General features: G+C 37.7%; 1 protein-coding gene across 8 annotated transcripts in view; it reads left to right on the forward strand.

The window, feature by feature from the left end:
• The window catches only part of FAM184A (family with sequence similarity 184 member A), a 109879-nt gene extending 100581 nt beyond the window's left edge, over window positions 1-9298 (forward strand). For 4 of the 8 annotated variants that reach the window (XM_021088987.1, XM_021088983.1, XM_021088992.1 and 1 more), the window contains 4 exons: window positions 2276-2393; window positions 4263-4367; window positions 7158-7360; window positions 8945-9298. In XM_021088987.1, coding sequence (XP_020944646.1) covers window positions 2276-2393; window positions 4263-4367; window positions 7158-7360; window positions 8945-9026 — 508 coding nt within the window. In that variant the 3' untranslated portion in view covers window positions 9027-9298. Of the gene's footprint in view, window positions 1-2275; window positions 2394-4262; window positions 4368-6709 lie in introns of all 8 variants that reach the window. The other 4 variants (XR_002343141.1, XM_021088991.1, XM_021089008.1 and 1 more) reach the window with 4 other exon arrangements.

Raw genomic sequence — 16198 nt, forward strand, 5'->3', positions numbered from 1 at the left:
TAGCACTGATGCTCAAGGTCTGCCTGAATGTTTGGAAACAGTGTGATCAGCATGTATGTTATGAGGGCCAGTCAAGGTACACAGAACCAAACAGACTTTCTTCCTCATGATCTGAAAGATTAAAGGAGAACAAACTAAAAATCATCCCCTGTATCATCACTAGTCATTCACACTTAGTCTTTGGGAAGCAGCTGCTTAGAGAGCTGCGTGGGGCAACTGAAGAAAAAAGGAACTGTTGGAGTTCCTGTCATGGCGTTCCTGTCATGGCGTAGTGGTTAACGAACCGGACTAGGAACCATGAGGTTTCGGGTTCGATCCCTGGCCTTTCTCAGCAGGTTAAGGATCCGGCTTTGCCGTGAGCTGCAATGTAGGTCGCAGATTCAGCTTGGATCCTGTGTTGCTCTGGCGTAGGCTGGTGGCTACAGCTCGGATTGGACCCCTAGCCTGGGAACCTCCATATGTGGTGGGAGCAGCCCTAGAAAAGACCAAAAAAAAAAAAAAAACTGTTGACTGGTGTTGGTTTGAATGGGTATTGGAAGAGCTCTAAGTGTTCTTCCCATCAGGATTTCAAAAGACTAATAATTCTGCAAATGTGTTTATAAGTTAAATCTATATCATATTACCTGTTCTCTCCTTTAATGCTTTCCTATTTGTGTTTATATGGATTATGTTTCTTCAATTTAATCAATTATTTCTTCCCCTTTGATATCCAGGTATCTTTTAAGAGAGTTTTTGGTGCTGTAAAGATATTTTGTGGAGATTAACTGATAATTTTATAGGTAAAGAATGTTAAACAAAAATGGACACTGGAACTTAGTTCAGGGATTGTAACTGACTGTTTTGGACTCAGTTTAACTTCTCATTATTTAAAATAATTAGATGTAATTATTTTAAATAAGGCTTTTTTTAATTGTGTTTTTTAGCTACATTTACTACCAAGTAATCTTGTTCAAAAATCTCTTACCTCGCTTTTACTGATAAAGAAAGTACTCCAGTGACACCTTGTGGCTACTCCAGTATTAAACTGTTTCTCAAGCTTCTCAAAACCGCTGGCTGTAAAATATATATAAACCTTTGTCCATGTGATGCCACATCATGATAAAATGCAAGTCACTTTATGTGAGCGCAGTGAATTGTCACAGGAGAACAAAAGTGAAGATAAGGAACCTAGCCTCACACTGATCCCTAAACCCACACTTCCTTGCTCTCGAGCCTCCGATCCTCCCAGGTTAGAACAGTAGTCCTGTGGGTGCGTAGGGAGCCAAAAATGTTCTCTCTCAGTCTTTGGCTTGAGCTGAGTTAGTGAGTTTACTAAAAGTACTAAAATGCACAGGTCTGGTGTCCCTCTGGAATGGAGTGGATCACTGATTCCTAGAAGATAGATCATTTAGAAGTTACTCAGTATTTGTAGATTACTCAATTATTTGTAGCGTTAATCAGTTTTTCTGTGAATCTTCACTAATTTTTATTGAGCTTAATTTTGTTTGTATTTTGAAAACAATGTTTTTAAATTGTTCTAATTATTTTAATTTTCTAGAATTGAAAGGTAGCAGTTTCCATTTGCAACCTCTTTAGTCTGCCCTGTCCTATACTCTTAGATTATGCAGGGTCCGAAGCACCTCTGCTCATAAAAAATGGCTTCTTGAGTCTTCAGCGGCGTTTAGTCCTACCACCTTCTCATTTCATTCAGGGCAGAACAGGCCTAGAAGGAAATATAATTCTTCTCTTTATCTGATGAACTTTTTTTCATTTTATATATATTAGCTGATAATATAATTTGTAAACTGCATTTCCTATATGCCAGGAAAAAATGATGTCCTATGTGTGTGTCCTTTGTTCTCCTTTCCTCTGTATCTTCTGTCCTTTTTATATATGTTACCAACCCTTATGTTATCACATAATAATGTATATGTGGGTAAGTTCTAATAAAATAGTAAGCCTACATTCCCAGCATCAAATCTGCATTGCTAGGTCAGTATTATTCAGCATATTATTTCTTCTACAGAGCATACCTCACCTCATTCACATATATGCTTAAATGATTTAAAATGAGTGAATTTTTCCAAATGTAACCTGCAAAGCCTTTAATAACATCATCTACCCATGGAAAGCCTTTAATAACACTACCTCTTGAGGCAATCATGTCATTATGCTTACAAGTTTTAATGAAAAACTTTAAAATTTTTGTGTGGTCAACTGAACTAATTTGGAAAATGTAGACATTACAAGAGAGTATGTCCAAGTCATATCAATGAACTAAATGTTTTGTTTTTAGACTAGAAGAAATGGAAGAAAAGTATCTAATGAGAGAATCAAAACCAGAAGATATACAGATGATTGCAGAATTAAAAGCCATGCTTACAGAAAGAGACCAGGTCATAAAGAAACTAATTGTAAGTTGTGTTGGTTTTGAGGGAGAGGGTTGTAATATAACTATGTTATTAATCGATAGACTGTTCCTTGGGAAAATATGAAAAAACATTTTAAAATAATGCTAAACAAATGTGAAAGTAAAAAATATATGTATTGTGATTGAACACATTAAAATGTTTATATAAGGATAAGAAATACAAAGTAACTTTATAATTTAAATTTGGTATTAGTGTATGTGGACTGTGTCTTTTTTTTTTAGTAATTTTTAAAAAGAAAGTCTTTTTAATACATACAGAATGCCTAATAAGTCATTGCCAGTACAGAGTTAATATACCATTGAAATGTGTGTGTATTGTACATGTAGAATTGGATAGCAAAGAACAGTCAACACATTCACACACTAGCCTGCATTGTACACTTCTGTTAGTCATGCTAACTTCCTAACGTGTGTTTCACTAAAACCTGATCCAAAGACATACTTCATGGAAAAAGGGTTCTGTTTTTTTAGGGTTCCAGCCTAAGATCTACAGGCTCTCTCTTGAGAGTCTCAGTCCACACTGAAATGTTCGGGGCTCTGAGAAGTCCATCGGGGAAGAAAATACAGAATTAACAATAAATGCACCATCTTCATTAAAAGTCATTATTCCTCAAGAATAAAAAAATACACAAGTGTTTTAAAATTCATAAAACATTTCAGGGTCTTCTAAAAATGATATGACCTGATCAATTAAAATACTGCTTTTTATTACTGCTAACAAGGAAAAATCATAGTAAAACTAGATATAGAATGCTAATCTACATCTAGTTTGCTCATTGATCTCTTGATAAAAACTTTGGACATTGGCATGTAAAAAGAGCCTAAGAGGAATTATTTCTGAAGTCCTTTTACCTAAGCCTTTCTTTGAGCATTTAGGAAAGTCATCCTGTTTTCTGGGACTAGAAGTTCCTGCCAAAAACAAAGGTAGTTGATGGAGGTTCATACCTGGAACCCAGTTGCAGGTGTTGGAAGGACAGAGTTATGTACTGCTTCATCTCACTGACCACCCAGTTTTCCCAGCTTTGTGAACATGAGAACAGGCCTCAGAGCTTGCTCTGACAGCAGTAGATTCATGGAAAATTACCTTATATTCCACATGTGAAATTAGCAAATATATTAATGTGTTTCGACTATGGTAGAAATAGCTATTGATTTTCCAGTTCTAGACACGGGGTTGGTTGACATTCTTTTCACTACACCCTGATCCTGTGGGCTGAGATTAATGATGCAAATGATAGTCAGTGGTAACTGGGAGGGGGTGGAAGAATAAGGGGGTTTACTTATGTGTTTACGTCCTACAGTCTGGTTGTTCAATTAGCACATGTTGGTGAAGCCAAAGGAAAGGGCTTATCTCTGTATGGGCTGTTCACTTTTTCCCTGTTCTCTGGTTACCACTGCTGTAATACATCGATGTCTCAGAGAGGAGATTAGGCAAGATCAAATACTTTTCCAGTACTCAAGAATAATCATACATCATAGTGTCACCTTCACATATAGATGCAACTCAGCCATGCACACAGCTCCATGAATGCAAGTTAAGCCTGCTCAAACTACACGGTCAACCCTCTGAAAAAGAGATGGTCCTAATAAAACATTTAGATCCAGTCTTGGAGGGAGAAGCTATGAAAAGGGAGAGAAGAATCCTGGAACATAGGGTCTGAAAGGTGTTGCAAATTTACCCATCCGCAGACTTTTAAGACCTTAGCAATTGGATCTACAAATCTTTGAATAAGGTACATAAATTTTCACTCGAGTTTCATATTAAATTTTGAATGAAATGGCATTTATACAATTAAGTTTTTAAATATCCAGGAGAAAATATTTAAGAAATGTTTGTAATTCTTTTAAATAGGAGGATAATAAATTTTATCAGCTGGAATTGATCAATCGAGAAACTAACTTCAACAAAGTGTTTAACTCAAGTCCTACTGTTGGTGTTATTAATCCACTGACTAAGGTATGTGCTGTAAACATTGTAAAATAGGAATATGGTTTAAAACTTGGTTAAAACTTTTATAAAATATTTAGAGCAGCATAGGATATAAAGCTTAAAAATGTTTTCCTAAATAATTTAGCACTAAAATCTATGAATTGAATTCTTTATGTACTCATTTTTAGAATAAGATGCTAATAATACTCATTTGTTGAAAATTCATATTCCTTAAAACAATATTTATGAATATTATAAAACCATGATTATTTCATTTTTGTTTTTCATATCTCTTAAACAAAAAACTTAACTTCTGAATCTCAAGATAATTTCTTGTCATTTCCTTAGTGTTCACTATCCCCTATGGGGGTCCTAAAATCTGCTCCAAGCCCTGTATATCTAACAGCTCTCCCTGAGTTAAGGCCTGTCATTTTAATGGGTCTTGGGCTGGACATGTATTTTGTTGCCTACTAAACTTCAGAGAAACAAAGGCCTTACTTCTCTGTCTTACCTAACCTTCCTTAACGATTAAGAGTGAACATGACCTATTCTTACACTTTGTTGCTGTCTTAGGACAGATGGAGGAATCTTGTAGACAAATGAAATGGACATGGCTCAGTCTTATACAGCTTTGTATCCCAGCTTCCTGTGGCTCCCACCGTAGTGCTATGGGTATAGTGGGCATTCAACAAATATTTGTTCATTTGCAAAATTATGTTTTCTGTAAGCTTTTACAGATTATTCTAGGGAACAAGGTAATAAAAAATGTTTACGTATATTGCTTAGTAGGGATTATATATCTATCTTTTAGCAGAAATCAGTAGTAGAAGTAAAAGTGCTAAGTGAAAATGGTTTTTTTATTCAAATTTAATTAATTTGAACATCACATCTAATTTCTCTTAGGCCCTTAGCCATAAAAATGTCTGCTTTTAACACTCACAAAACCTCTCTGTTATAAAGGTGGAATCTATACTTCCTTCACAAGTTAAAGTGCTCCAAACATTAAACTTAATTTTTTTTTAAATAGAATGACTTAAATTATTTGTAAAATGTAATGACTAAAGTAGGGAAGCCTATAGCTGTCTCTCCAGAGCCTGAAATAGTGCCTGACACATAGAACCCTCCCAAATAATTGGTGAATGAATGAGTATAGTTAATTACATTTTTTCAGTTCATTATTTAGGGTGAAATAAGCTTTTAATTAAAAACTAGGGAGTTCCTGTCGTGGCGCAGTGGTTAGCGAATCCGACTAGGAACCATGAGGTTGCAGGTTCGGTCCCTGCCCTTGCTCAGTGGGTTAACGATCCGGCGTTGCCGTGAGCTGTGGTGTAGGTTGCAGACGCGGCTCGGATCCCGCGTTGCTGTGGCTCTGGCGTAGGCAGGTGGGTACAGCTCCAATTAGACCCCTAGCCTGGGAACCTCCATGTGCCAAGGGAGCGGCCCAAGAAATAGCAAAAAAAAAAAAAAAAAAAAAAAAAAGAGTCATAAAAGCTAGATTATAAGACTTGCTGAAACAAGGTTAGAAATCTTTTCTTTTTACTTATTTTATTGGAATTAGATTTTTAGCCACAAAACTATTACTGTAAACTTTACCAGTGATCATTTTGATTTCTTAAGTAGAAAGCAGAAGTAGGTTTAATTATGCCCTCTCATGACTACAATAAGAAGATGCAAAAGATAAACTTTGTAAATTTTGACCCTTAATAGTGATCCAGTTTTCACAAATAGTTTTGAAAAAGGTATTATTGTTCCTTTTTGCAATTATACAAAATAGGCTTTTTTTTCCAGAGACTTTGTGATGCAGGGAAAACATCATATAGAGAACAATGTCTAGATAGATCATTATAAATAGAGGAAAAGCACCATCTTTTCCATTTAGAATTGTTTTCAAACTCTGGAATCGTTTTGCAAAAAAATTATTTCATAAAATTAGCATGCACTTCATTAGTACAAGGAATATTCAAATTATCATACATATTCATTTTTGTTCCACGTAGCAAGATGATGCTTGTTGGTTCCACAGATGTGAGTAAAATAGAGACTAAAGTTAATGATTTGAAAGCAGACAGATTTTAATACTCTGCATTTGTATTGCTCTTTTCATCTATTAATGCTAAATACCAATTAAAAGATAAAAATGTTGATTGCTTTTGTTTTATAACTTTAAAATTTTTAAGATTGTGAGCCAATAGTGAACTAACTGGTAAATGAGACTTAAGTATGCAGATTTAATTTTCCCTTTTCAGAGAGGTGGTGCAATGAATTTAAAGCAAATTATTTCTTTAGGTCGGCTCTAAGTCTTAGGTAGGAATGTGAGCTTTGTTTCAAACTACTTTGCCAAGCATTGTCTCATTCCTTTTATTTTCCAGGCAAGGACTGCCTCCCTTTGACAGATGGCTAAAGTTCACGGAACTCTCTTTTAAAATTGTTAACTTTTTACCTTCTCCTAATTTTAGCCTAAACCCATTTACCCTCATGATATCCGCAAGATCTCCTCTTTCCCCCTTACCCTTCCAGTATCTCTACCCTTGACCTTCTTTCCATCCCCTTCTCCCCTCCCTGTGAACAATCCCTTAACCTTTCTCCCTCATTCTTTCTGTCCTAGCAGCATGTCTGTCTTTGAGGATTCCATGTAGCTAAAGAGCACCTCCAAAGATCCCCAGACCACACTTTGGGTAACACTGCTTCATTTTAACATCCCAATTTAACATCAAGCTTTCAAAATTTTCCCATGCCAAATTTATATCTGCTACAGTTCCTGTTTTCTCATTCGTCCTTATGCAGGGACCATCCTCACATGTATTATTTTTAATGCAGCAAAAGAAGAAGAATGATAAATCACCAACAAACAGGTTTGTGAGTGTTCCCAATCTAAGTGCTCTGGAATCTGGTGGAGTGGGCAATGGACATCCTAACCGCCTGGATCCCATTCCTAATTCTCCAGTCCACGATATTGAGTTCAACAGCAGCAAACCACTTCCACAGCCAGTGCCACCCAAAGAGCCCAAGACATTTTTGAGGTGAGCCCCGTCTCACCAGTGATTTCTTTTCTTTTTTAACTTGAGAAATTTACCTTCTATTGCAGACATCTACTCCTTTAATAACAGCCTAGGAAAAGAAATTTTACTGTGAAATATTTGCAAAATATATTTATTACCTCTCTAGAGAACTTTTTGACTGTTAAAAAAGATTTTTTCTATTTTCTTGTCAGTCAATTTTCTAAATGCTTCAGAGGTGCTAATGTAATTCATATGCTTAAAATTTTAACATTTATAAACTTGCTTCATTTTTAGAATTATCAATTTTTCATTAATCATCCATCCTTATTGCAGAACTTCAGAATTTTTTTTATTTATTAAGTTGTTTTTCTTTCTTATTCTTATATGCTTATTTTTCCCTTTTTTATAAATATATGTGCTTATTGCCAAAATAAAAAATACTTAAGGTCTGGGGACTTAATGATAAAAGTAAGTAGGAAATTTAGAAGAAAAAATAATTTTCTATAATTAACATTCCAATTTTAAGTTATCTCAGAGTTCTTGACTAAATGTATTAACAAGTAAGATTTGAATACAATCCAGTTGTTTATCCATTAAATAAAGTCAGGAAGTACTGTCATCTTATGCTTACTTTACTATAACTGATTTTGTGCCGTTTAAGAATTTTTTGACTATTCTTACTAAATCTCAGTGTCACTAATAATAATCTTACAAGCAGATGGTTATTTTTCTAGGCTAAGTGATTAATGACCAGTTAATGACATTATTTTTAATAGAAAAAAAAATAGCAAGAATGAAAAGTAGTCAAATACACCTTTGAATGTGTCTCCTGCTAAATATTCTGTGTTGCTTATTTCCCCCTGTGCATGGGTATGTTCAGGTATCAGTAAGATGCATGTGCATGGGCTCAAGGAACATGACCAGTGGAGTTTCCATTACACATTGTTGCGTGCCTTGTAATTTCCCCCAAAGACGGTAGGGATTCTTTTATTTTCTTAACTAGCCCAAAGACTCTTTAGTTAGAATTAAGATAAATATAAATTATATAACTATTAAGATGGAGGGGAAATTGGCTTTTTAATACACTCCTTTCCCCTAGAGTATTTGCTTACGGAATTATGAAAGTTTAATATAAATATACATACGGAAAAAACTATACTGTAGTTACCTAACTTAGTTATATTTAAGGACACATTCAGTAAGAAATGCTTGTGTCGGATTCTAAAATTTTAACTAAAAAAAGAAAAGGTGCTGAACGAGAAGAATGTTATCTTGTTCTCTCTTATTTCCCACAGTTCCTCCTGAACTTTTTTATCCAAAGAAGGTCACGTTATTTTCCTCAACTGTTTGATTTTTTTTTTTGTTTTGTTTTTTGGTAATGGTTGTAATGTGGCTCCTCCTTAACGGACTTCATCCCAGCTGCTGCTGCACTCTCATGGAGTGGAGAACACAGTCTAGCATAGAGGAAGTAGCAAATCTTTAAAACGCATCTTCCTATGTAGGGTACCAGTCGTGGTCACCTGCCCTGATGTTTTATGTGCTTTTCCCTTCATTTGGCAAAACAGCTTATTGCTGGGTTACATGTCTCTCTTTTTATGAATTCAGTCCTCCTCAGAGTGAAGCTTCCCCGGCGGCTTCTCCAGATCCCCAGCGCCAGGAGTGGTTTGCCCGGTACTTCACATTCTGAAAGAAATGTGTTGGCACAGCTCTGTGTGGACTGTTACTGAGAGCATGACCTTATACAGATCATTATGTGAACGGGCTTTCCTGTGTCACACACTGTGAGTGAGAAAGTATTTGTCTCTCCAAGTGAAAGTACACTGTATTTCCTGTGGTATTTATTGGAATCACTCAGTAAGGTACTATATAATGTGTGTAATTATAACAGTTATTTTTATTTGAGATGGAAGTCTTTAACCTTTGTAATTACTGCATAATAAATTTTGTTAGAACAAACAATGTTTTTCTTTTTTTCTAGCAAGTTTTAATTTTTGAATACTTTAAAATTCCAGGTAAGACTTGCCAGAAAAAGTTTTACTACATACAGTCATAAAATATCAAATTATTTTACTTCAATAATAACAAAATCAAGATAGGGAAATAATGTTATAACCTATTCATTTGCTTCATTACTGTATATAACTATGAACTGCATTCTCTAATTTTACAAGGCTAGAATGAAAACACTTGTGGAAATGATGGCTTTCAAGTGTATAAAACACTGCAACTTATTTATAGTGTCTTTAAAAATGATTCTGATAGTTGAGGACCTAGAATTTCTAGTACAGCATCTATGCTCAGTATTATTAACCCAGCTTCTTAGTTTTCTAAGTAGGCAATTTAATATTGATACATGAACAAGGACTCAACCTACCACTATCCTATGTTGGCGAGACCCTTGTTCCTTCAAGTTTTCAGCCCACCTTGGCCTGAAAGAGTGCATCAATTTCCAAGAGTGCCAAATTTAGCTGATTCGGTAATGCAAATTTTAGAAGAACCTGGTGAACAATAAAAATGCAAATACATGATCTATGAATGATTATAATAATGTTAAAGGCCAACTTTTAAAAATGATTGTTGTGTGTTAGGCACTGTGCTAAGGGGCCAGTAGAAAGACTGTCTCATTTAATCCTCACAAAAATCTTCAAGGAATAAACCATTGCATATGAGTAGGCACAGCTGGTAGTGTGTTTTTGAAATTATCCTGGGGAAAAAAAAAAAGCTTTTATAAAGTGCTTGCTTTGAATATTTTCTTCAACTAAGTGACTGAATTTTCCAACAAAAAGTGATTAATGTTTATATCAGTGATTAATGTTTAATATAGCTATAAGCTAACTTTTGCCCCTAGTTTATACTTATCTCATAACTTGGACATTTGTTACCATGGATTTGATGATTACACCTCCTGCAGGTGACATCCTAGATAAGGGGCATACAAAGATGATGAATGCCTGTCCCCCAGGAGCTAATCATATACTTGCAGAAATAGTTCAGAACTGAACTTTTTTTAAAAACAGCAATGTCAGAAGGGCCAGAAGTCAGATTTATGGAGTGTACAGTGGGAGCAGAGAGGAGGAAGTGATTTCTGCCTAAGTGGTGACTACCTACCCAAGGTGTCAAGCTACCTAAGCAGGATATGAAAGTGGTACCCAAGTATAGTATTGAAAGATGAGTAGGAATTAACTAGACAGACCCAAGGTGAGGCTATGTAAGGCACAAGCTGAAACAACATTCAGGAAAGAGCAGATCAGCTGCATCCAGAGAGCTCAGTGTAATCCTGTAGAATCATGGAGCATAATAAGAGAGCAGTCATTTCTTGTGCACCTACCTTGTAGTATAATTTTAACATGTTTAACCAATTTCAGCCACTCAGATGAAGAACCTGAAGTATCCTCTTTGTGATTCCCCCAGCCACACACACACATAACCAGGAAATGTTGAAACCCATACTTTTTATGCTACAGACAGCCTGGGATGCTTAATAAGAAATTCAGCTTGATCCTCTAGACTTTGGAGCAGGTAATAAATAGCATGATTAGGTTTTCAAATTTTTAAAGTCAGCATATTGGCCACAATTTGTTCAGAAAAGATACAGACCTGACTAACCACAAGACCAATTCGAGACTTATTTAATTGGTTCTGATGAGGAATGGAAATGAGGAAATAAAGAGTGAAAATGCAGAACTGGTGGGAGTTGGTGACAAATATGTGTGGAACATGAAAGAAAATGAAGAGTGGGCAAAAGATGCCTGTGATTTCAGACAGGCTGAAATTAAAGTTTCTCTGGAATAATAAAGGCAATTAAACACAAGGGTCTGGTATATGGCACACGAGAAAAATAAAGCCGAGGCTATGTAGATAAAAACAAGGAATAGGGTTGTGCACAGACTTGGAGGACACCAACACTTAAGGGCAAGCAGGGCTTGAATGAGAATGAGAGTTATAGTTATAGGTCCCAAAAAGCATGATGTTGTGGAAAAAGAGCATTTCAAAGAGAGCAGCATCCAACAAGATCAAGTGCTGTAGAGATGAGAAAAGGGAAATAATGAAAAATGTCCATTTGCTTTGACAATTAGAAATCAGTCTTAGCAAAAGCAGGGTCAGGGTAAATGGCAGCAGCAAAAGCTATACTCCAGAGAAGTGAGGTGAAACTTAAGAGTAAGTGAAAACCCCTCTGAAGAAACTTGGCTCAGAATTCTCATTGTGGCTCCATAGAAATGAATCCGACTAGCATCCATGAGGACAGAAGTTCGATCCCTGGCCTTAGTGGGTTAAGGATTCGGCGTTGCCGTGAGCTGTGGTCTAGGTCACAGACAAGGCTTGGATCCCATGTTTCTGTGGCTGTGGTATAGGCCAGTGACTGCAGCTCCAATTCAACCCCTAGCCTGGGAACCTCCAAATGCCAGGGTGTGGCCCTAAAAAGACAAAAAAATTTTTTAATTTTAAAAAGAAATGAATAAAAGAAACTTGGCTTACACAGCTAAGGGGAAAGAGAAGGTGATATGGAGTCAGATGGCATTTGTTTTGTTTCATCACATTGTGATACTGGGGAGGGAAAGCAGGAAAAAGAGGAGAAAAGGGATAATTTTGTAACAATCTTAAACTGTCACTGGGTTAAATGTAATAACTTTAAAGAGATGGTTAAAGATGTACTGTAACATTGTTAACACTGTGATTGAAGAGAAAGTTTCTGCAAGACATTTTTGATAGATTATAGAAAGCAACATGGAATCCTACAATCTTGGGGAGTTAGAAGAGGCTTAAAGGCCATCTCTTCTAATCTCCCATGGAATATTTGAATCTCCTAAGTAACATCCCCAGGTATACTGTCCTACTTCAGTGATAGGAAGTTTATCTCCTCTGAGGCTCCCTAGTACTGGCTCTGACACCAACAAGTATATTAACCTCTGTGAGTCAGTTTCCTGGGCTATGTAGCAAAATGGACACTTTTTACCCTACCTTCCTAAAAAGACAGTGAGAGAGTTTGAGAAAGGTATAAATTAGTACAGGTGAGTAAACAGTTGTCTTGTCAAGTACGGCACATGTACTAGAGAAGCACAAAAAGGTCAGGCCTTGACTGAGCTCAGAGGCTATGTGTTTATATTGACACCCATCAGCATGACTGTGTTCCTTGACCATGTTGAGCTGCTTGGATGCAGGTTTACATGAATGGGTAATTACAGGTAACCAGGACTAGGATTTTGTTAGGTAAGTACAGCAGAAGGAAGGAAGTCAAAGGAGCAAGAGTGTTTGCAGAGAAGGGATTATTACTATTTTTATGCTAGAATTTTTAGACAAATTGGTCAATAATTTCCAATTTACGTTGCAGGAATTTCCCTACACATCCAATTCTCTGACACCAGTGGGATGTTCTCTAATTCGACTTAATTCTCAAAAGAGCTACTACTGTCCTTACGAGTTTGGGGATGCAGAATAGTGGCACAAAAAAGTGTTTGGGTGGCCTAAAACCTGGAAGCTCTCAAAACCCCATCCTTTGAATTTTATGGAGGCTTCATTAAATAGATTAATTAAATTCATTGACCATTGGTGATTGAACTCAGTCTCCAGCCCCTCTCTGCTCCTCTCCCCAGAGAAAAAGGAGCTATAACCCTTTAATCACATGGTTTGTTCTCTTGGCAGCCATCCTTAGATGGAATCCAGATATCATCCTATTAACATAAGAAAGACACCTTTTGGGAGTTCCCATTGTGGCTCAGTGGTTAACAAATCCAGCTAGGAACCATAAGGTTGCAGGTTCGATCCCTGGCCTTACTCAGTGGGTTAAGGATCTGGTGTTGCCATGAGCTGTGATGTAGGTTGCAGACGCAGCTTGGATCCCATGTTGCTGTGGCTCTGGTGTAGGCCGGTGGCTACAGCTCCAATTGGACCCCTAGCCTGGGAACCTCCATATGCCACAGGAGCAGCCCTAGAAATGGCAAAAAGACAAAAAAAAAAAAAAAAGACACCTTTTTTTTGCTCTTATCACTTAGGAAATGCCAATGATTTTAAGGGCTCTGTGCCAGAAACTAGGACATACACCATATAATCACAATATCATTCTTCTACTTTTTTTTTTTTTTTTTTTTTTTTGGTCTTTTAGGGCCACACCCATGGCATATGGAGGTTCCCAGGCTAGGAGTCGAATTGGAGCTGTAGCCGCTGGCCTATACTACAGCAATGCCAGATCCAAGCTGTGTCTGCAACCTACACCACGGCTCAAGGCAACTCCAGATCCTAAACCCACTGAGCAAGACCAGGGATCGAACCTGCATCCTCATGGATACTAGTCAGATTGTTTCCACTGAGCCATGACAGGAACTCCAGCAATATCATTCTTTAGCAGTTTTCAAATTGATTTTTACAGTTAAGAACTAAGAATTAAATATCTCGACCTACTTCATTCTGTCATCTTCATAACCAATCATATGTAGGTATGATCAAAACTTATGATCGCAGAGTAGAGGGACTCAAGCTCACCACCTCTCATGAAAACACCAAGACTACAACTATCTGAACAACCATCAACAAAATAGACTGGAAGCTACCAAAGAAGATATCCTACACTCCAGAACAAGAAGCCACATTGAGATGGTAGGAGGGGCAACTTCATGATATAAGAAATCCCACACCCACAGAGAGGATGATCCAGGACTGGAAAGTAACTATATTGCAGAGGCTCCCCCACAGGAGTGTGAGTTCTGAACCCCACATCATGTTCCCCAGCCTGGGGAGTCTGGCCTTGGGAGGAGGAGCCCCGATTGAAAGTGGAGCTTATGCACAGGAGCTGCACAGGATGCGGGGCGGGGGGGGGGGGGACAGAGATCCCACTCTTGGGAGGGTGTATGCTAGGTTTAATGTGCACTAGGTCCCAGGGCAAAGCAGGGACTCCATCTGAATCTGAGTCAGACCTACCTCTGGTTCTTGGAAGGTCTCCTGGGAAAACAAGGGTCTGCTGTGTCTCACTGTGGGGGCAGAACATTGGAGGCATAGAATAACCATCAGGGAATAACCATAGCACAAATTCCCCTAAAGGCCACCATAGTGGAAGAATCTGGCTCCACCATGAGTGCTGAGAAGCCCCAGGCCAAACAGCAAATAGGGTAGGAACACACCACCACCCATCAGCAAACAGGCTTCCTAAAGCCCTCCCAAGCACAAAGTTCCCTCTAATCACACCCAGAGTCAAAGCCCCACCCACCACAGGGATAAGACTCAGGTCCACCTACCAGTGGGCAGGCACTAGTTCCTCTCATCAGGAAGCCTGCCACAAGCATCTGTATCAACTTCCCTGACAAGGGGGCAGACACCAGAAGCAAGAGAGGCTACAAACCTGTAGCCCACAAAAAGCTAGACAAAATGAAATATCAGAGAAATATGAGCCAGATGAAGGAACAAGACAAAATTCCAGAAGAACAGCTAAGTGAAGTGTTCAGAAGCAACCTACATGAAAAAGACTTTATAAGGATGATCCCAAATCTTGGGGGAAAAAAAACTGGAGGCAAAGACTGATAAATTACAAGAAACATTTACCAAATAGAAGATTTAAAGATTAAACAAGTAAAGACGAAAAATACAATAACAAATTAAAAAATTCACTAGAGGGAACAAATAGAATAGAGGAGGCAAAAAATGAGAAAGTGAGGTGGAAGACAGGTATAATTCACTTACATGGAACAGAATAAAGGAAAAAAATGAAAAGAAAAATGATAGTCTAAGAGAACTCTGGGACAACATTAAATGTACCAACATTCGTAGAGGGATGCCAGAAAGAGGAGAGAGAAAGGGGTAGAGAAAATATGTGAAAAGATAATAGCCAAAAATTTCCCTGACATGGGAAAGGAATCACTCACTCAAATCTAGGAAGCACAACGAATACCACATAAAATAAACCTAAGGAGAAACACCCCAAGACACATTAATCGACCTGACCAAAAATAAAGACAAAGAGGAAATACTGAGGAAGCTGGGGAAAAGCAACAAATAACATATAAGAGAACCCCAATAAGGTTATGAGCTGATTTTTCAGCAGTTAACTCTGCAGTCCAGAAGGGAATGGCACAATATACTTAAAGTGATGAAAGGAAAAAACCTCCAGCCAAGAATACCCTACCCAGCAGGCTCTCATTCATATTTGAAGGAGATATCAAAAGCTTTACAGCCAAGCAAAAGCTAAGAGAATTCAGCACCATCAAACCAGCTTTAGAATATTAAAGAACTTCTCTAGAACATGGAGGTCTAATATGGCAAAGTAGCAGGATGTAAGTCTCACCTCCTCCCACAAATACATTGAGAATAATACAACTACATGTAGAACTATTCACACAGAAAATTTGTGAAAACTGACAAAAGACCTCAAGATTATTATAGAACAAGAAAAACATTACAAAACCAGATAGGATGTAAGAAAGAGGAAAGAACAAGAACAAGAGAAAAAGAAGTGAAAAGAAACGAGACAAGACCTTCTCTCCAGGAGGGAGCTGAAAGAATAGTTCCTGCACCCCAGGAATTTCCCCCACCAGTGAAGAGATAAGCCAAAAATGGAGGAGGAGCTCTAGACGAATGGCGTGAAGCAGTTAAAAAGGAGGCAATCTTCCACAAATGGTCAGTGCTACGGGCAATGGGAACTGTAGGTGGGTGCCAACAGGTGTTGGGAATTAAACTTTGGCCTCAGAGATCAGACCCAAAGAGAGAGCTGGGGTTTTTACGTGGGGGAAAAAACCAGGGTTGGCTGTGCAGAAACAGCCTGGAGGGACTAGGGCATAGGGCAACCACAATGGACAGCATCTAAGCAGAGGCAACCAAGTTGGGTTTAGAGGCTAGACACCATTGTTTGGGGGTGCCAGAAGGAAAGGGTGGGAT

The sequence above is a fragment of the Sus scrofa genome, chromosome 1, assembly GCF_000003025.6.
Source record: "Sus scrofa isolate TJ Tabasco breed Duroc chromosome 1, Sscrofa11.1, whole genome shotgun sequence".
In the NCBI taxonomy this organism is placed as follows: Eukaryota; Metazoa; Chordata; class Mammalia; order Artiodactyla; family Suidae; genus Sus; species Sus scrofa.